At 39.2% G+C, this 21786-nt stretch overlaps 1 protein-coding gene across 1 annotated transcript; it reads left to right on the top strand.

Moving 5' to 3' along the window:
* On the top strand, positions 16193 to 16594 carry LOC8055218 (keratin, type II cytoskeletal 2 epidermal). The gene has a single exon (XM_002445899.2). The coding sequence runs from the start codon at positions 16193 to 16195 to the stop codon at positions 16592 to 16594; it is 402 nt and encodes a 133-aa protein (XP_002445944.2).

Genomic DNA, 21786 nt, shown 5'->3' with positions numbered 1-21786 from the left:
TGTTACTTTCTCCATCTTGGAATACATATAAAATTTACTTGAAATTACTGATTATTTTTGGTGAATTAATTTCCTCCAAAGTACCAATCACATGCATATATATCTCTATTAAGTGTTTACCACCAATTTCAGTTATGTGGTAACTAAAAAATTTCTCTATAGTTAAAAAACATACTTTATTATTTTCCCGTTTTCACACCTAACTTTGCAATTTTCCTTGTAATATAAATAATAATAATATTTTTATTTTTTTGGAAAAAAACAGCGTTCTCTATATCGTCCGGCCTTGTTTACTTCCACCAAAAAAACCAAAATTTTTCAAGATTCTCCGTCACATCGAATTTTTAGACATATGCATGGAGTATTAAATATAGACGAAAATAAAAACTAATTGCACAGTTTAATTGAAATTGACGAGACGAATCTTTTGAGCCTAGTTAGTCTATATTTAGATAATAATTATCACAAACAAACAAAAATGCTACAGTGTCACGAAATTTTTTCGCCCGGGAACTAAACAAGGCCCTAGTAAAGACAGGGCTACAACTACCACTACAAAGCGTATTGCGTACTCCCTCCGTTCTAAAAAGTGTTGTTTTAGAATTTCAGACATCTTATTTAACCATTCGTCTTATTCAAATTTTTTATATAAATATTATATATTTTGTTAAGACTCATTTTATCATTAGAGATACTTTACTCATGATTAATTTATTTTGTAATTTACATAAAATTTTTGAATAAAACAAACGGTCAAATATGATGTCTCAAAGTAAAAAACGTCACTTTTTTTTTTTTACGGAACGAGCACAGTATGCAGCTTCCGGCCTTCGGAGTGCGGGCGGGCACCTGAAAAAGTCCACGCCTACAGTCCGATCGAGTGCAGTTGCATATGAGCAGCCGTACCGCTGCCTTCGGTTCTGCGAGCGATAGACCGATTAGACCTTTCATTCATGGACGGGCTCGAAGGCCTTGTTTACTTGCATCTGCCCACCCAAAAAATTTTCATCCATCCCATCGAATCTTTGGACACATGCATAAAATATTAAATGTAGATAAAAAAATAAACTAATTACACAGTTTGGTTGAAAATCGTGAGACGAATCTTTTAAGCCTAATTAGTCCATGATTAGCCTTAAGTGCTACAGTAACCCACATATGCTAATGACAGATTAATTATACTTAATAGATTTGTCTTGCAGTTTCCTGACGAGTTATGTAATTTATTTTTTATTAGTTTCTAAAAACCTCTCCCAACATCCATCCGACATATCCGATGTGACACCCAAAAATTTTTCATCTTCAATCTAAACAGGCCCTAAAAATCTAAAACTTTTCAAAAAATTTTGTCACATCAAATTTTTAGACGCATATATAGAGTATTAAAGATAGAAGAAAATAAAAACTAATTGCACAGTTTAGTTAAAATTTATGAGACGAATTTTTTAAGCCTTTAGTCTATAGTTTGATAATAATTACCACAAACAAACGAAAGTGCTACAATGTCTAATGGTCTCATCGCACACGACACATTACAGAATTATTATATATAATAATACATTTTTTTCTATTCGTTGTACTTTACTCCGAATCATAAGTCGTTTACGTAGTAAGTTTTTTTTATACTCATTCTACTATACATCTAGATATAACATATATCTAACTACATAACAAATTTTATAAAAAAAGTCAAATTGACTTATAACTCTGAACAGAGAGAGTATCTATGGTTTTTTTATTTTTCTAGTACTTCTTCCACTAAACTTTAGTAATTCTTTCACAAGTTTTAGGGGCTGTTTGGTTGCTAGCACAGTTTACCACATTTTATTTTAGTCAAGTTTGATCAAGTTGGTAAGTGTTTGATTGACATCTAAGTTTAGGCATGATTCTTTTGGGCTCCACATGTCATAGAGTTAAAAAGTATGGCAAAATTTCTTTAGGCATGGCAAAGTGTGGCAACCAATTTATTAGCCACACTTGTCTAAAGTTAATTGTGGTAGATTATGGCTAGCAACCAAACATCTCCTTAGATATTGGAGCCCATATATGTAACATCTCAAAAATTCACATTCAAAAATCACTCGCATTAAAAATTATTTTCAAAATATATTTCAAAAACTATAAAATAATTTGAGTCTATAATATCTCCATCTAATCCATCCATATTTTTTTCGCGCACAAATAACAGCGAGTACCAGCAAGTTTACATGCAAGAAAACATAGCAGTGCACCTACACGAATAGATATCTCATGCATGCATGCATGCAGGACATGCCACCGTCCATTTGCATGCACTTGCATGCAAGGACACGGTGATTAGGCACCGTCCATTTGCATGCATCGTGCATGCAAATTAGGCACCGACCATGCGCTACAGTAGCATTTTAATGGCAACGAGCTGAGCACTCTGGCCTATAAAAAGCCAGCCTCGGGTGCTCACTCTCACCACCCGAGAAACACGTTCACTCACTCGCTCACTCACTCTCACTTCGCGTATACCGTATACGGCCATACGCACAAGCCGAGCTCGACTGTCGTCGCAAGACGAGGTGAGCAGCTCATGAGCATCTCCTTGCTATTCTCTGTCTTTCTGTAGTATTTTCCTGTATTTTTCCTTATATTTGTCTGTACCGGTTCACTGTCAAGAACTCCACGAATAGAACCATGACATACAGAAGAGCTCTAATGACCCCTGCTAATTTCTCTCTAACCATGCATGCGTGGGCCATAAGCATTAGCTCCAAATAGTACATGCATGCACCATGCACTACCAGCCAAACAAATGCCCACGTAAAGCATCCATTCCTTAATCACCGTTAGCCTTTTTCGCATGATTAAATTCCGGCCATTTCACAAATGCCACATGCTAACTCTGATTTTAATAATTCTTTTTCCTAAATTCATCTAAAATCATGATCTACCTCCCATATTAATTTCATGATTTTTGGAGCTCATTTGAATTTATATGATTATTTATCTGTGCCTATTGTCTGTGTCGTTCGTCGCGTATTTTAGTTGACGGAGTGAACGAGCCGGAAAACGAGAACGTTGGAGACGAGTACCGCGAGTTGGACGCCGAGGACCCGGACTGTCAGCAAGAGTTTGCTGAGGACGCCGACGGAGGCAAGTCCAACCGATCCCCTTTGATGCATATTGATCTTATTTTTAAACACAACCCGTAGAAGCCGTTTTAAATATTGCATGTACGATATATGTACGAAGTATTTTCGCTGCTTAGTTAAAACATGTTGAATAGCCATCCTTGAATTGATATTACCCGGTAATCGTTTTGTTCAAACCTAGGAACAAATAATATGCTACGACAGAAATATCATTATTTAGTATGCTTAGGACTTGTTACTCATCCTGGATACTCATCGCTATATTTTTCAAATATAATGATTTTAAAAGTAAAAGGTGTGAGTGGTGAAAATAAATTATGGGTATTATGAAAGGGTTAATGAACAAGTTATAGATGTGATTACTATGGAGATGGGGCGGATGGGATCTCTTTCGGGGATGCCCTGGTGTTGTGGCTTATACCTTGTGGGGTTAAGCGTGAAGATATCCGCCTTGTCTCGATTAAGGACTGAGTTGATGATTCATCTTGCCTAACTCATTTATCGTACAACCACTCGCCTTGCATGGGAAAGGCTTAGTCTAAATCTCTCTAGTTAGTATGGCAATCACCTGGAGGCAGGTGTGCAACGGGACACTAAGTGATGTATGTGAAATTATGGAAATATATGAAAAGAGCTTTGTGAATTATTGTGGTATCATGAAATGTGGCCTTAGTGTTCCCGTGGTGAGCGCCATTACTTAGCTATGGAGGGTAATGACTTTGATGGATCTGTGCTTGCACGACGGTGTAAGTTATGATATCCTACTTGTGGGAAAAGTGTACAACCTCTGCAGAGTGTAAATCTATCTGGATAGCCGTGTCCGCGGTCTCGGACGGGTTATGGTTTGGTTTCAACAACTAGATGGGTTGGGATGAGTGAAACCATGAGAGTGAGTGTGATTTTGGAAATAAATGGTTGACTGCCATTGTGTTGTGGGAACAAGGGTTCAACAACACTTAAAAATGTGATCAAACCCCTATTTTCAAAAATACTATCATATGTGGAAAAAGAGGTCTTTTACAACAGTATTTGTGAAATGAAACCTTGCATGTGTAAAAAGATAGCTTTATGCAAATAAAACTAAGCCTCATCCTTGATTTATCCATATGCATATATACTGTTATCCCCTTCCGTAGGGTAAGGTTGGATTTGCTGAGTACTTTGTACTCACCCTTGCTTTATTAAACAGAGGAAGATCCGGACTTCGATCCCGAAATGGCGTTCGAGTAAGGTCATGTCTGCACCCAACTAAGCCTGTGGCATTGGGACTCGTCAGATGTTCGATGGCGATATCGTTTGTTTCTGGGTCCTTTGGACCTATGTTGTATTTTGGTGTCTTATTATTATAGCGTGCCTTCCTTGTCCACGCTTTCCGAGACTACTGCGCTGAAACTTATCTGATGTAATAAATGTGTCACTAGCCTCCTGGGACTAGTATTGTATCACATTTGAGTTCCTGGTTTACCAGGGCGCTTCAGGTGGTATCAGAGCCGTAGTTGGCTGTAGGACGCGACCTTAGGCTTTTCTGGACCGGTATTTTACTAAATAAACGTATTTTACAAAAGTTCTTACCCTCTTCCCTCTATTTGAAAAAAATATTTACTCTCATCTATGTCTCTCAGATGGCAGAAGGAGTTTGGACCAGCAGTTACTGTCTAAGTGTAGAAGGCTTTCCCAAGCTCTTGTATGCTACCATGCAGAAACTTGGAATCAAGGATCGCCCAGAATATGAAGGCAGAGAATATGAAGAGCATGAGACTGAGCGGTGTGAAGTTACCGTCTATATTGGGAAAAGTGAGGACTTCCCTAATATAGCTGAAGCTTGGAGCATGACTGCGACTGGATTTCGGTTTGCAGATACATATCAAGCCGTCGCCCGCAAAGCCTTGAGGTACCTATGCCAGATCTACGAGAAGCCCATCACCCGTACACCCATGAGGTTCTTTCCACCCGATGAAAAAGACCGACCAGTTTGGAGGACCCGCATAAAGCTCTTACAAGGACGTTACTCACTTGAAGATGACCCAACTGTGGTATTCATGACCACATACCTACTTGCTCTAGATAAGCAATATGATGAGCAGGCCTCAGAGTTAAGGAAGTGCATCCATCGTGCGGAGGAAGCCGAGATCATAGTTAGAAAGCTCCATGTGCAGCTTGCGGAAGCTCAGGCCCAAGCAGCTGCAGCCGAGAGTCGTGAAACTGCCATTGCTGAAGTCTTGAAGGCAGCTGAAGACCGCCATGCTCAGGAGTTGAAGGATGCCTACCTTATCACCAGGATCAAAAGAAGGATGTTAGCAGAGGAAGACCAAGAGCCCATAGTCCTAAAAGGTATCCCAATCATGTCCCTAGAAACCAAAAGAAAGATGGACATAGAAGGGCCATCAGCTCCCCCACCCACAGAAGCCTCTCATGAAGCTTTAGAGTTGGAGCCCAGCAAGGAAGAAGGATTTTCCCTCCTCACCCAGCCACCACCAAAAGAAGACGGTGACCCACCTCTTAGTCCAAAAGAAGAACCACAAATGCCGGAAGCGTGATCCTCCTCAACACCAAGGGAATGAAGCTGTTCTGTCCGAAGAAGTTGAAGAATAGTAGCACCTAGTTCCTCCTTATGTCTTGGGGAAGTGAAGTTTACTTCACTTTTGTTCAACCCCCAAAGTAGATGAACCGTATTGTAGTACGCTTATTTCCTCCATTACTATGTTGTAAACCGCCCTCTTATTCAAAATATATATTTGTGCTTGTTGGTTGTGCTAAATAATTGAGTGCTCTATGTTGTTCCCTTACGGGATAGCAAGTCTTAAAACTTGCACCTTTCTAAAATATAACGCTTTAACAAAAAAAAAGAACATCACTCAATAGATCTAACCCTTATCTAATGCTTTCTCATCTTAACCAACAGATGCCTCCCAAACCAGCTACCCACTCTCAACCAAGTGGTCGTGCAGCTAGTAGACAAAGCCAAAATCCAAATGGAAGTCAAGCCAATGCAAATGTGGATGGTATTCATGAAGATGAAGTGAGTCAGACTAGGAACCATAATGAAGGAGATGACTTGCCCCCCTCCTCCAGCAATTGACTTAGCACAAGTCATGGCAACTCAGACTCACCTTCTGGAGACCTTGGCTCAAGGCATGAACCGCCCTAGGAACAACCGTGGAGCCGGAGTCCAAGACAAGATGACTGAGTTCATGAGGCTTAAGCCACCCACCTTTACTGGATCTGACAACCCCATGGAAGCAGATGATTGGCTTAAGGTGATTGAAAGGAAGTTAGACACAATCCACTGTGATGGAAGGGATAGAGTTGTGCTAGCATCTCATCAGCTGACAGGAATTGCCCTTTCTTGGTGGGAAGCCTATAGTGGAGCTGTGGATAATGCCAACACGATCACATGGGAAGAATTTGTGGATGAATTCCGTCGGTACCACATTCCCGATGGAATCATGAAACTAAAGGCTGATGAATTTCGCAACTTGAAGCAAGGAAATAAAACTCTGAGTGAATACATCTTCCAATTCACTGAGTTGTCTCGCTATGCCCCAGAATTGGTCAACACTGATGCCAAGAAGCAGACAAAGTTCATAGAAGGATTGACCTGTGAGCTTAGAACCCTCATGACCCCACAGATCTATCCAGACTTCAACACCTTGATGAACAGGACCATTCTGACTGATGTGGCCAAGACTGAAGAAAGGAAAGAGAACAAGCGCAAGTTTCTAGAGCGCAAGGTTCAAGATGGTGCTAGATCCCAGAGGCTGAAAACCTTTAGCCAACCAAGCCAGCGGACTCAAGCCCCAATGCAGTTTCGCTCTCCTGCTAGTGTCTCCAATAACCAAATGCAGCCATCATATCAGCCCAAGACAACCTATCAGAATCAAACTTATGGCAAGACTCAACAGAACAGCACTGGTCAAGTCACAAACAATGTTAGGACTTGCTTTAATTGCCATGAGACTGGACACTACATTGCCAACTGTCCCTACAAGAACAACCCACCAGCAGTATCCACTCAGTCCCACACAGTTAATGGACCAAGACCTGCAGTGTCTGGAGTCAACCGTGGTTTTCCTCGCAACAATAGCAACACCAACAATAATAGCCAGATGATGAAGCAACCTCAACAATCCTATGGTAGAGCCCGTGTCAACCATATTCATGCTCAAGATGCTCAGACTGCTTCAGGAGTGGTACTTGGTGAGTTCTTAGTCGATTCAGTACTTGCAACAGTATTATTTGATTCTGGAGCATCACATTCATTCATATCATCAAGTTTTGTTGAGAAGCATCAAATACCCACAGTACTACTAAAGTTACCCCTAATAACCCGAACACCTGGGTCTGACATCAAATGTCATCTAGGTTGTTCAAATGTAAGGATCATTCTAAGTGGAGTAGTTTTCTTAGCAGACTTAGTAGTTCTCAAGTCCAAAGGAATAGATGTTATCCTTGGAATGGATTGGTTAACCAGACACAATGGAATTATTAGTTGTGCAACCAAGGAAGTATCATTAGTTAACCATGAAGGGATTAAAGTGAAATGCCAAACCCGAGGGTCTAAAGTTAATCCAATGGTCTTCAACTTGGATGCAAGGACCATAGAGGAAGTACCAATAGTGCAAGAATACCCTGATGTATTCCCTGAGGAACTACCTGGAATGCCACCAGACAGGGAAATAGAGTTCATCATTGATCTTATCCTCGGGACTGCCCCCATAGCCAAGAGACCTTACAGAATGGCTCCGGCAGAGTTAGCTGAACTAAAAGAGCAGCTAAGAGAATTGCAGTAGAAAGGTTATATCAGACCTAGTTCTTCACCATGGGGAGCCCCAGTCTTGTTTGTGAAGAAGAAAGATGGAAGTATGAGGATGTGTGTGGATTATAGGTCCCTAAATGAAGTCACCATCAAGAATAAGTATCCCCTATCAAGGATAGATGACCTTTTTGATCAGCTTAAAGGAGCCAAGTATTTCTCTAAGATTGATTTGAGATCAGGTTATCACCAGCTCAAGATCAAGAATAGTGATGTTCCCAAGACAGCCTTTGTAACCAGATATGGACAATATGAATTTACAGTGATGTCTTTTGGATTAACCAATGCCCCTGCCTATTTCATGAACCTCATGAATAAGGTATTCATGGAAGAGTTAGATAAGTTTGTTGTAGTCTTTATTGATGACATACTTATCTACTCTAAGAGTGCTGAAGAACATGGGCAACACTTGAGAGTAGTGTTGGAAAAGCTAAGAAGACACAAGTTGTATGCTAAATTCAGCAAGTGTGAATTTTGGCTTGAGAAGGTTGCATTTCTAGGCCATATCTTGACAGCTGAAGGAGTTGCAGTTGACCCTGAGAAAGTAGAAGCTGTCTCCCATTGGCAGCAACCCACCAATGTGAGTGAGGTTAGAAGTTTTCTTGGATTAGCTGGATATTATCGAAGGTTTATAGAAGGATTTTCGAAGATAGCCAGACCCATGACAGAGCTTCTTAGGAAGGATAAGAAATTCAGTTGGACAGAATCATGTGAGAAGAGTTTTCAAGAGTTAAAGAAGAGACTGACAACAGCACCAGTGTTAACTTTGCCAAACATTCACCAAGATTTCATCATATACTGTGATGCCTCAAGACAAGGTTTAGGATGTGTTCTCATGCAAGGAGGAAAAGTGGTTGCTTATGCATCCCGTCAGCTTAGACCTCATGAGCAAAATTACCCTACCCATAATTTGGAGTTAGCAGCTATAGTACATGCTCTCAAGATTTGGAGACACTACCTCATTGGAAACAAGTGTGAAATCTACACTGATCACAAGAGTTTGAAGTACATCTTCACACAGTCAGACTTGAACCTAAGGCAAAGAAGATGGTTAGAATTAATCAAGGACTATAACCTTGAGATTCATTACCACCCAGGAAAGGCCAACGTGGTAGCAGATGCCCTAAGCAGAAGGACATATGGTCAGCAGTTGGTGCCTAAGAACACTCACCTACAAAAAGAGATAGCACAATTGAACATGCATATAGTACGCCAACCTCAAAATGGCAGTCTGATGGTGCAGCCAACTCTTGTGGAAGAAATCAAGCAGACACAACATAAGGATAAGGATCTGATGAAGATTCGTGAGCAAACTGGAGAAAATAAAGCTCCATACTTTAGAGTGGATAACAAAGGAGTATTGTGGTATAAAAATAGGATTTGTGTGCCCAAAGAGGAAAAGTTTCAAGAATTAATCCTTGATGAAGCTCATAACTCAGCTTATTCTATCCACCCAGGTGCCACCAAGATGTACATGGACTTAAAAGAAAGATATTGGTGGAATGGAATGAAAGCTGATGTGGCACGATTTGTTGCACAATGTGATGTATGCCAAAGGGTTAAAGCAGAGCATCAGAAACCAGCAGGCTTGCTCCAGCCATTGCCTATTCCTGTTTGGAAATGGGATGAGATAGGCATGGATTTTGTGAATGGATTACCCAAAACTCTGAAAGGAAATGATTCAATATGGGTAATAGTGGACCGCCTTACCAAGGTTGCTCACTTCATACCTGTGCGCACCAAATATAGTGGAGACAAGTTAGCCCAGTTATATGTGGATAACAAAGTCAAATTGCATGGTGTGCCAAGTAGGATTGTATCTGACCGAGGTACCCAATTTACCTCTAAGTTCTGGAAAAGTTTGTATGAAGCTATGGGAACCAAGCTAGATTTTAGCTCAGCTTATCATCCTCAAACAGATGGTCAGACTGAAAGAATAAATCAGATTATGGAAGATATGCTAAGAGCATGTGTGCTCACGTATGGTAAAGATTGGGAGAAAAGCCTAACTTATGCAGAGTTCTCCTATAATAATAATTACCAAGCTAGTTTGGGCATGTCACCTTTTGAGGCCCTGTATGGAAGAAAATGTAGAACCCCATTGATGTGGTCAGAAGTTGGAGAACGAAACTTGCTTGGACCAGCCCTTATAAAGGAAGCAGAAGATCGTGTAGCTGAAATCAGAGAAAAATTGAAAGAGGCACAATCACGTCAAAAGAGCTATTCTGATAAAAGAAGGAGAGAGTTAAGTTTTGCAGTTGGAGATTTTGTGTATGTCAAAGTCTCTCCTATCCGAGGAACTCGAAGGTTCCAAGTCAGAGGCAAGATAGCACCTCGGTATATTGGACCATATCAAGTATTACAGAGGAAATGTCAGATATACACAATGTGTTTCATGTCTCCCAATTGAAGAAATGTCTCAGAGTACCAGAGGAACAAATATCGCCAGACACAGTTGATTTACAAGACGACCTAAGATATCAAGAAGTGCCAATAAAAATCCTAGATACAGTCACCAAGCAAACTCGAACGACAACAGTCCGAATTTGTCGTGTTCAGTGGAGTAGACACACCGAAGCAGAAGCAACATGGGAAAGAGAAGATGCCCTGAGAAAAGAGTTTCCTCACCTGTTTAGGACCCAGCCGAATCTCGAGGACGAGATTCCTTTTAAGTGGGGTAGGTTTGTAACATCCCAAAAATTCACATTCAAAAATCACTCGCATTAAAAATTATTTTCAAAATATATTTCAAAAACTATAAAATAATTTGAGTCTATAATATCTCCATCTAATCCATCCATATTTTTTTCGCGCACAAATAACAGCGAGTACCAGCAAGTTTACATGCAAGAAAACATAGCAGTGCACCTACACGAATAGATATCTCATGCATGCATGCATGCAGGACATGCCACCGTCTATTTGCATGCACTTGCATGCAAGGACACGGTGATTAGGCACCGTCCATTTGCATGCATCGTGCATGCAAATTAGGCACCGACCATGCGCTACAGTAGCATTTTAATGGCAACGAGCTGAGCACTCTGGCCTATAAAAAGCCAGCCTCGGGTGCTCACTCTCACCACCCGAGAAACACGTTCACTCACTCGCTCACTCACTCTCACTTCGCGTATACCGTATACGGCCATACGCACAAGCCGAGCTCGACTGTCGTCGCAAGACGAGGTGAGCAGCTCATGAGCATCTCCTTGCTATTCTCTGTCTTTCTGTAGTATTTTCCTGTATTTTTCCTTATATTTGTCTGTACCGGTTCACTGTCAAGAACTCCACGAATAGAACCATGACATACAGAAGAGCTCTAATGACCCCTGCTAATTTCTCTCTAACCATGCATGCGTGGGCCATAAGCATTAGCTCCAAATAGTACATGCATGCACCATGCACTACCAGCCAAACAAATGCCCACGTAAAGCATCCATTCCTTAATCACCGTTAGCCTTTTTCGCATGATTAAATTCCGGCCATTTCACAAATGCCACATGCTAACTCTGATTTTAATAATTCTTTTTCCTAAATTCATCTAAAATCATGATCTACCTCCCATATTAATTTCATGATTTTTGGAGCTCATTTGAATTTATATGATTATTTATCTGTGCCTATTGTCTGTGTCGTTCGTCGCGTATTTTAGTTGACGGAGTGAACGAGCCGGAAAACGAGAACGTTGGAGACGAGTACCGCGAGTTGGACGCCGAGGACCCGGACTGTCAGCAAGAGTTTGCTGAGGACGCCGACGGAGGCAAGTCCAACCGATCCCCTTTGATGCATATTGATCTTATTTTTAAACACAACCCGTAGAAGCCGTTTTAAATATTGCATGTACGATATATGTACGAAGTATTTTCGCTGCTTAGTTAAAACATGTTGAATAGCCATCCTTGAATTGATATTACCCGGTAATCGTTTTGTTCAAACCTAGGAACAAATAATATGCTACGACAGAAATATCATTATTTAGTATGCTTAGGACTTGTTACTCATCCTGGATACTCATCGCTATATTTTTCAAATATAATGATTTTAAAAGTAAAAGGTGTGAGTGGTGAAAATAAATTATGGGTATTATGAAAGGGTTAATGAACAAGTTATAGATGTGATTACTATGGAGATGGGGCGGATGGGATCTCTTTCGGGGATGCCCTGGTGTTGTGGCTTATACCTTGTGGGGTTAAGCGTGAAGATATCCGCCTTGTCTCGATTAAGGACTGAGTTGATGATTCATCTTGCCTAACTCATTTATCGTACAACCACTCGCCTTGCATGGGAAAGGCTTAGTCTAAATCTCTCTAGTTAGTATGGCAATCACCTGGAGGCAGGTGTGCAACGGGACACTAAGTGATGTATGTGAAATTATGGAAATATATGAAAAGAGCTTTGTGAATTATTGTGGTATCATGAAATGTGGCCTTAGTGTTCCCGTGGTGAGCGCCATTACTTAGCTATGGAGGGTAATGACTTTGATGGATCTGTGCTTGCACGACGGTGTAAGTTATGATATCCTACTTGTGGGAAAAGTGTACAACCTCTGCAGAGTGTAAATCTATCTGGATAGCCGTGTCCGCGGTCTCAGACGGGTTATGGTTTGGTTTCAACAACTAGATGGGTTGGGATGAGTGAAACCATGAGAGTGATTGTGATTTTGGAAATAAATGGTTGACTGCCATTATGTTGTGGGAACAAGGGTTCAACAACACTTAAAATTGTGATCAAACCCCCATTTTCAGAAATACTATCATATGTGGAAAAAGAGGTCTTTTACAACAGTATTTGTGAAATGAAACCTTGCATGTGTAAAAAGATAGCTTTATGCAAATAAAACTAAGCCTCATCCTTGATTTATCCATATGCATATATACTGTTATCCCCTTCCGTAGGGTAAGGTTGGATTTGCTGAGTATTTTGTACTCACCCTTGCTTTATTAAACAGAGGAAGATCCGGACTTCGATCCCGAAGTGGCGTTCGAGTAAGGTCATGTCTGCACCCAACTAAGCCTGTGGCATTGGGACTCGTCAGATGTTCGATGGCGATATCGTTTGTTTCTGGGTCCTTTGGACCTATGTTGTATTTTGGTGTCTTATTATTATAGCGTGCCTTCCTTGTCCACGCTTTCCGAGACTACTGCGCGGAAACTTATCTGATGTAATAAATGTGTCACTAGCCTCCTGGGACTAGTATTGTATCACATTTGAGTTCCTGGTTTACCAGGGCGCTTCAATATACCAGGTCCACATCAATGCTGAGTTACCACACCGCATTAGCATATAGAGCAGATCAAAATTAGCTTTTTTCTCGATCACGCAAAAGATTTGTATATCTTTATGTTAAAATAGAGAAAAAAATTTAATACAACACGCTTTGGAATGCTATAGGAGTCATTAAAGATTTGTATGGAAGCTCAGACCCTCTATAATGTACTGTAATCTAGGTTGTTATATTGGATAGAGATCGACCTAAACTTACGGCGATGACAATGAGGCCTATGACCTAATAGTCGGGCGGCAGCGCCGCTTGCGCGCGCCTACGTCAAACCGGAGAGAACAACTCACGTAACACAAGCATATGGGCACTCACCTCGTTTGGCTGTCGGCATATGAGCTTGTCTTGTGCCGTTACTCACTGTGGGACAATTAACCGAATCTAAGGAACCAAACCGAAGGAACCGAACCGAAAGAACCGAAACCGAAACCAAAAAAATTGGTTCCTTATTCGCTTCCAAGTTTTGAGAAACCAAAATAACCAAGAACAGTTAGGTTCTTGCCCTCGGTTAACCAATTAACCGAAAGAACCGAAAAAATTATGAATTTTACTTTACTTACTAGTATTTTGTAAGACAAAGTTTGATTTTTGTGTGATGTCTCATACTGAATTACTATGTATTTATGTTACTAATTGTTATTGTTCCCTTATCAATTATTATTATTTAAATTAGAGGTGGTGTTGTCTATATCTGCTTTAAAACCTACATATTATTTTTGTAATATTAACCTTTGCTGAAAAATTTAGTAAAAACCGGAACCGAATCAAAATAATCGAGAACCGAAATACTCGGTTTCTAAAATTTTATGAAACCGATCAGTTCGAAATCAAATTTCATAAATAACCAAATCAAAACCGAACTGAAAGCTGAATGCCCACCCTATCGGTCTCTTCTTTGCTTGGGAGTGAGGACGATGCACGTCTGCCGAGGGATGCCTCATCTCCAGGCAACTCGAAAGTGGCGGCTGCCTCACCTATATATCGATCGAGGTCGTCTGCAATTTTTATTGCTTACTTATTGTACATCAACTATGAGTTGCATTATTCAATCTCAACTTATTGCATTATTTCACGGAAGGACGGATGGAGTACTACAGATCAAACAACGGCTACCTCATTCAGTGCCGTAACTCTCTCGCTGACTGAACAAATAATTGGCCCGTCTGCGGATTCCGTATGCTCCTCTGCTATCGGATATGGGCATATGGCAGCAAGCAGCATGGCCTGCCCATGTACACACATGGTGATGGTGTGTGCTGTGGCTCCCACACTGTGCTGCCTGCCTGCCTCTGTTATCAAATCCAGAAAGCAAGCTACTACTAGAGATGTTAACCACAATTTATATTAAAAAATCATTGCTCACAAATTGTCGTAAATTTTATATATTTCAAAATTTTATTCTAGATAAAGCAGTGGTCAATTACACATCAGGGACCGTTCAAATTCAAATATGACAAGTAGTTTTGGTCCGAAGGGAGTATTACGTATTCTTGAACGTAAGAACTGTCAGGCGCTTGAAAAAAATATGGTTCAAGTTTGAAAGACCAGAACAGTGTGACAAAAAAAAAATCAAAACACAAATGGCAGGTCCAATCGGTAGAGTTGTTGACCGTTATTTAAGATAATTGGAACAATTGATCAGTGATCAGATGGGACTTTCTTTTGTTGGACCACAAAATCGATCGACTCGTGTAATTGGCGAGTAATTGACTGATTAGTTTCCATTTAAAAAATTCGAAGGGCTTGAATTTGGATGCATGCATGTTCATTTCCTTCCAAAACAAAACTGTCTTGATTGATTAGTTTCTTATTACGACTTCTTTATTTAGAGTAGGAAAATATTGTTTGGTTTTCCATTAATTACTGTTAAAATAAATACCATTGGTCGGTGGTTTCATTAGTTCACTTTCAGAAGGATTATACAGTCAGAATCCAAGAAAACCTTTACTAGAAGTGATGCCACAAAGAGCCACTCACTGAAGCAGCAGGCAGCAGCACTACTATGAAAATCACCCTATGACCATCCACACAAGTGTGCTCCACACTGTTCTGCCTCTGTTATTATCAAATACAGGAGCAAGAGGAGTGGTGATCACACAAGAGACTTTCAGACGAAGAACATGGCACCTTGTCGTTTCAGAAATCAGAACCCGCTATTTTAAAACATGGCATGACTGTTTTTATTTATAAGGAACTGACAACTCTGAACAGTCTCAAGAAGAATAGTGACGAAAAACAGAAAAGGTTTCAGATTTTTCTTTGTGGAATGTAAAAGTCAAACCTTTTTCATTTTGGTAGAAAAAGAAACATTTACATCTTCAAAGTTAAAGTTTGATTTATAGGACAAAGTCAAAGTGAATAACTGTAGAACATGGGGAGAATATTAGTATAACATGTTGTGTTGAACAGGTTTTTGATAATAGCGTATAAAAATAAATACACTTCAGACAAGCTCGACCAGTAAATGTTCAATAATGCTTCCGTTAGGCAGTAATTACTTTTTCAATAAACGCATTACCTTTTGCCTTTTTCTTTGAAATATTTGCACAGAAAAAGCTTTTATGGTACTACAGTGTTCTTTCTAACAGGAAGTACTAACCAAATTGCTTTACTAGAGTTAATGGTTAATTTATAATGTAAGACGTACAGAAACATGTCACATGCCCTTGATTGTATCTACTCCTTGTCAGTTCTTGGGTGTTCTTATTGGCGGTACTATTTTGTACTTCGTACATACATCTCTACTATAATTAAAATCTTCTTCAGTCAAATCCCACCTACAAGATCAACGACTCACAGCACATGTCATACAGAGACGGCCCAGATTAGAAGTATGATGACGACCTTACATCTCTACTCTCCGCCCTACTCTCCGTCCTCAGCCTCGACCAAGGACAAGCACCGGCCAGCAGCGAAGCCGTGCCGCTCGAGCACGAGGTCGACGACAAGCAAGTCCACGAGCACGTCAGCGAGGGGGTCATGCGCTTGTCCTCCGGCAGCGGCGGCTCCGGCGGAGGGGGTTCTCGTTCCAGCAGCAGCGGATCAAGTGGCGGTTCTGGTTCTCGTTCCGGCAGTGGATCATCAAGCGGCGGTGGCGGTTCTCGTTTCGGCGGCAGCGGGTCAAAGGGCGGCGGTTCCCGTTCCGGCGGTGGATCAAGAGGCGGTGGCTCTCGTTCCGGCAGCGGGTCAAAGGGCGGCGGTTCCCGTTCCGGCGGTGGATCAAGAGGCGGCGGTTCGAGAGGCACCATGAACTATGATGATGATGATAGCGTGCTTGACGTGCTCGATTACGACGATTCGTCTGCCGGTGCTCGCGGCGGCGCTTGGAAGACTGGAGTCGCTGCCACGTTTCTTGCCGTCGTCTGGCTCTTGTACATCTAGACACACGCGGACGCACTGCGTAGGGTGCCATGATCTCGATGGCATCGATCATCGTAGTATTTTTTTTAATATCGATCATCGTAGTTATTAGTTTATTATTATACTAGGTTCGTGCCCGTGCGTTGCAACGAAATAACTAAACTTTAATACATAAACATATGGATCGCACTATAAGAACACAATACTATGAAATTAAACATATGGATCTCACAAAATCTTTGGAAATTTTCTACATACCCTTCCTTGCTTGTCTTCTTGGCATTGCGTGATAGACTGAACATAGGTGCCTGATTTTGTTAGGCATTTTTTGTTTTATTATTCCTTTAATCGATCTCTACAATTTTGTTTTTCTTGCTTGTTTGTCCAATAAGGCAGGTATACACCTACACTAACTACAATCAAGTATCTCATTTTTTATAGACTTGTTACCAAAGTTACAAGACAAATGATGGGCATTTGTAGATGAGCTGTGTTTCTCAACTTTTCTACATAGCATTTGTTAAAACCAAATATATATTCCCAAATAAAGTACCGTAATTTTCATATAGACTTTCTTGTTAGTGGGGTAGGTTTGTTTTTTAGTTTTATGATTTTTTTAGTTTTGTAATTTTTTCTAAATGTCACCGTAGCGTTAGCACGGGTAATATACTAGTGTAAAAAAAGTTGTTTTAGATAAAGTTTAGGTCAAACATTGGAAATATAAAATCATGAATAGTTTTTAAGTTGTTGAGTTTGAAAATATGAAAACCATATTAATAGATTTGTCTTGAAAAATACTTTTTTAAAAATATATATATATTATTTTTTGATAAATTTTTTTTATCAAAACAAAGAGTTAAAGTTAGGCTTTGAAAACCGTGTCGCTGTCCTAAACAATTTTTTTATAGGTAGAGGGAGTACATGAAAACAATTAATATGGCTAGTTAATAACCACACCTAAACAATATAAAAAAAGAGTTTACTAGCATATACTCTCTTCATACCCATAAAAAAAGTCATTTTGGACAATATTTGGGTCAGACATTGAGAATATAAATAATGAATAATTTTTAAGTTATTGAGTTTGGAATGTGAAAACCATATGAATAGATTTGTCTTGAAAAATACTTTCATAAAAATATATATATACCACCTTTTCATAAATATTTTTATAAAAAACAAGGAGTTAAAGTTAGGTTTTGGTGACAGTGTCGTTGTCCTAAACGACTTTCTTTATTAGGCCTTGTTTAGTTCCCCAAAAATTTTGCAAAATTTTTCAGATTCCCCGTCACATCGAATCTTTAGACGTATGCATGGAGTATTAAATATAGATGAAAATAGAAACTAATTGCACAGTTTGGTCGAAATTGACGAGACGAATCTTTTGAGTCTAGTTAGTCCATAATTGGACAATATTTGTCAAATACAAACGAAAGTGCAACTATTCCTATTTTGCAAAAAATTTTGGAAGTAAACAAAATATGGAGGAAGTATAGTACAACGATTATTGATACCGTATATGCATGTCCTACACCGTGCAGAACCTTCAGTAATGGAAAACATTTTTTGGCGGAGTTAGGGAAATGCAAGAACCACATGCCATAACTAGACAACCCTGAAATATAGTATGAATTAATTTAAATAGGCGTTTGAGTGTTGCACACCAAAAGCATTGACAACACGAGTGCTCCTTCCGTTAAATTCGGCTTGCACACCAAAAGTGTTGCATGTTAGGTTTCCATTGCATCTGCCTATTATCTCATATAGTAGTTTTGAACAAAGAAAAAGGACCTCATAGTATTCCTTCCGTAATACAATATATTCAAAAATCTTAAGACAAAAGGAATACTCAAAAGAAAAAAATACCCATGTATTAAACCTAATTGAGAAATTTGTTCACAAATTGTGATTTATATTTTAACGTACTTTGTTATACTGAACATGAGCATCACATAAATATATTATAATACAATTTTAGAAATCATAATGCACTATGTTAAGGACAAAGATAGTTTCTCTGGCCACTTACGCTAGTGCCTCTGGTCTCACAGAAACTTTGAACAAAGAAAAAAAATCTCATAGTAAGGCCTTGTTTAGTTCCTAAAAAATTTTGCAAAATTTTTCAGATTCTCCGTCACATCGAATCTTTAGACACATGCATGAAGTACTAAATATAGACAAAAATAAAAACTAATTGCACAGTTTGGTCGGAATTGACGAGACAAATCTTTTGAGCCTAGTTAGTCCATGATTGGACAATATTTATCAAATACAAACGAAAAAGCTACAGTGTCCATTTTGCAAAATATTTTGGAACTAAACAAGGCCTAATTCTCTAGGCACTTGCACAAATACCGTTAGTCTCAATTTGGAGCTGTTTATTATAGCAGAGTGTAGTCGGCCAGAACCATAAAGCCAGAAATGATGCAATTCTGCTAGAATGAATTCCATTTAATGATTTTTTTAAAAACTAAATTTAGGCCTTGTTTAGTTTTATTTTTTTATAAAATGGACACTCTAGCACTTTCGTTTATATTTGACAAATATTGTCTAATCATAAACTAACTAGGCTTAAAAGATTCGTCTCGCAAATTACAAACAAACTACATAATTAGTTGTTATTTTTATCTATATTTAATGTTTTATGCATTCGTCGTAAGATTCGATGTGACAAGTAATCTGATTTTTTTACGAAAACTTTTGGAAACTAAACAAGGCCTTATATAAAAGAATTCGTTGTGAGATACTCCTGTCCCATGTGTGCATCAAGATTTTTTAAGTAGTATATTTTAGTTTGATAATATATATAAAAAGTATGTTATATTTATCATCTGTAATAAATAGAAATAAATTATCAATAAAATATATTTTTATAATGAACATAGATGCAAATGTTAATAGTATTTTCTATATAATTAAAGTTAAAAATTTGATTTCTCTCGAAGCAAGATATGTTTGGTACGTAAGGAGTATGTTTTGATATACTATAACGATTTAAAGTCATAAATATTATTTGTATAGACATATCTATCCCTAAGTTAATTAAATAAAGGAATATAATATGAAAATTCCAAAGTATCTATCCCTGTGTCTCTCACGTCACGTGCCCTTGGTCAACATGTGAGTCATCCTCACCCAGAAAGGCCACGGGAGAATCGCTCAAATCGTCGATACTGTCTCCACCCTCTCTGCCACGTCTGCTGTGCAACATGTGCTAGAGAGAGAATCACTAGAGAGAGATGCTGTGTCACATGAGAGAGAAGTTTTTTTTGTTTCTGTGCTCGCTGAGGGCTGTGTAGGCTTGTTTAGTTTGTGATGAAAAAATTTTAGTATCTCTAATATTTTTGTTTGTATTTGAAAATTATTGTTTAATTATGAAATAATTAAGCTCAAAAGATTTATATTGCAAATTACAAATAAATTATATAATTAGTTATATTTTATCTATATTTAATGTTCTATGCATGTGCCGCAAGATTCAATGTGATAAGAAATTTTGAAATTTTTTTAGATTTTAGGTTCCTGAATTTTTTTGCAAAGTTTTAAGATTTCCAATCACATATACATGAAAAAATAAATATAGTTAATTATCAAATTCAAATAAAAATACTATGCTAACCAAAACAAAAAGTTTCACCGACTTCATCTCAAAATCAAAAAACTTTTTAAGATTTTCTATTCCATTAAATCTTACGACACATATATAGTATAAAACATTAAATATAAATAAAAAATAATTAATTATATAATTTATTTATAATTTGAGACATGAATCTTTTTAAACCTATAGTCACAGCACTGAGAAGCAAGACAGTACTCCACCGGCATGGGACTTGAATGCAAGCGCAGAGAGCAGAGAGCAGCATGTAGCGCAGCGCAGGCCCGCCGCAGTTGGACCGTGGAACGGGTGTACGAGTACCCCCATCTCCCCGGTGCACGGACTCCGATGTAAACAAAGGCGAGGCCATGCGGTCATGGCATGCTGTGCCGACTGCCGGTCTGCCCGCCCGGGCCCTCACCACCAGGCGCCAGCATGATATTACTGCTACTGCCTACTAGTGCCTGTGGTAGTATCTCGTGTCCTCTTCCGTCCTACAGTAATCCCTGCCTGCACCTGCAAGATCTCCTCCCTTTTCACCCTTGCTTGGGTCTTGTTTAGTTCCAAAATATTTTGCAAAATCGACACGGTAGCTCTTTCGTTTGTATTTGACAAATATTATCCATTTATGGACTAACTAGGCTCAAAAGATTCATCTCGTCAATTTCGTCCAAACTGTACAATTAGTTTTTATTTTTGTCTATATTTAATACTTCATGCATATGTCTAAAGATTCGATGTGACGGGGAATCTGAAAAATTTTGCAAAATTTTTTAGGAACTAAGGCCTTGTTTAGTTACCAAAAATTTTCAAGATTTCCCGTCACATCGAATCTTGCGGCACATGCATGAAGCATTAAATATAGATGAAAACAAAAAATAATTACACAGTTTACCTGTAAATCGCGAGACAAATCTTTTAATCTTAGTTAGTCTATGATTGAATAATATTTGCCACAAACAAACGAAAGTGCTACAGTAGCGAAATCCAAAATTTTTCTCAAACTAAACAAGGCGTAAACAAGGCCTTGGCCTTTGCCCTTCGCTATTTCTTGCAATTTGCACGCATGCCCTGCAAACACCCCGCGGTGGTGGTAGTCTATTCTAGGGTTCTTTCCAAGACACTGCATTAGCAGCAGTAGTTTAGTAGTACTGCTCCATTGGCTAAGCTTAGGGTACTGTAAATTACTACTAATACATGAGCAAACAGTGACCCAGTCCAGAGCACATAAAACAAGTGCTCCATGCCTCATCCATTCCCATTCGCGGTGAAGTTTTGATTTCGCACAGCTGTGATGTGAGCTTTAAGAGCAAGTTTAATAATACAGCCTACTTGCTGACGGTAAGGTTTCTTGCAGCTTTCTCCAGCCCACCCATACAATAGTTAGCTATTCACTATTAATACATGGCACGCTTGTCTCTCTCACAAAGTTTCTTGGTTCCTGTGCCTAAGCTGGCTGTAAGCTTACAGCCCACTTCTCCTCTCTCTCTCCTCTCTTCTCTTCTCCACCTCAGCATTTAGCCAGCTTACAGCCTACTATAATACTTGCTCTCAGGATCGGACGGACACAGCACTGCTTGGGCATACTACTGTTGCTGTGCAGATTTTTGGCCTT

Source organism: Sorghum bicolor, chromosome 7, assembly GCF_000003195.3.
Source record: "Sorghum bicolor cultivar BTx623 chromosome 7, Sorghum_bicolor_NCBIv3, whole genome shotgun sequence".
NCBI lineage: Eukaryota > Viridiplantae > Streptophyta > Magnoliopsida > Poales > Poaceae > Sorghum > Sorghum bicolor.
This window is presented reverse-complemented; position numbering and strand designations above follow the sequence as displayed.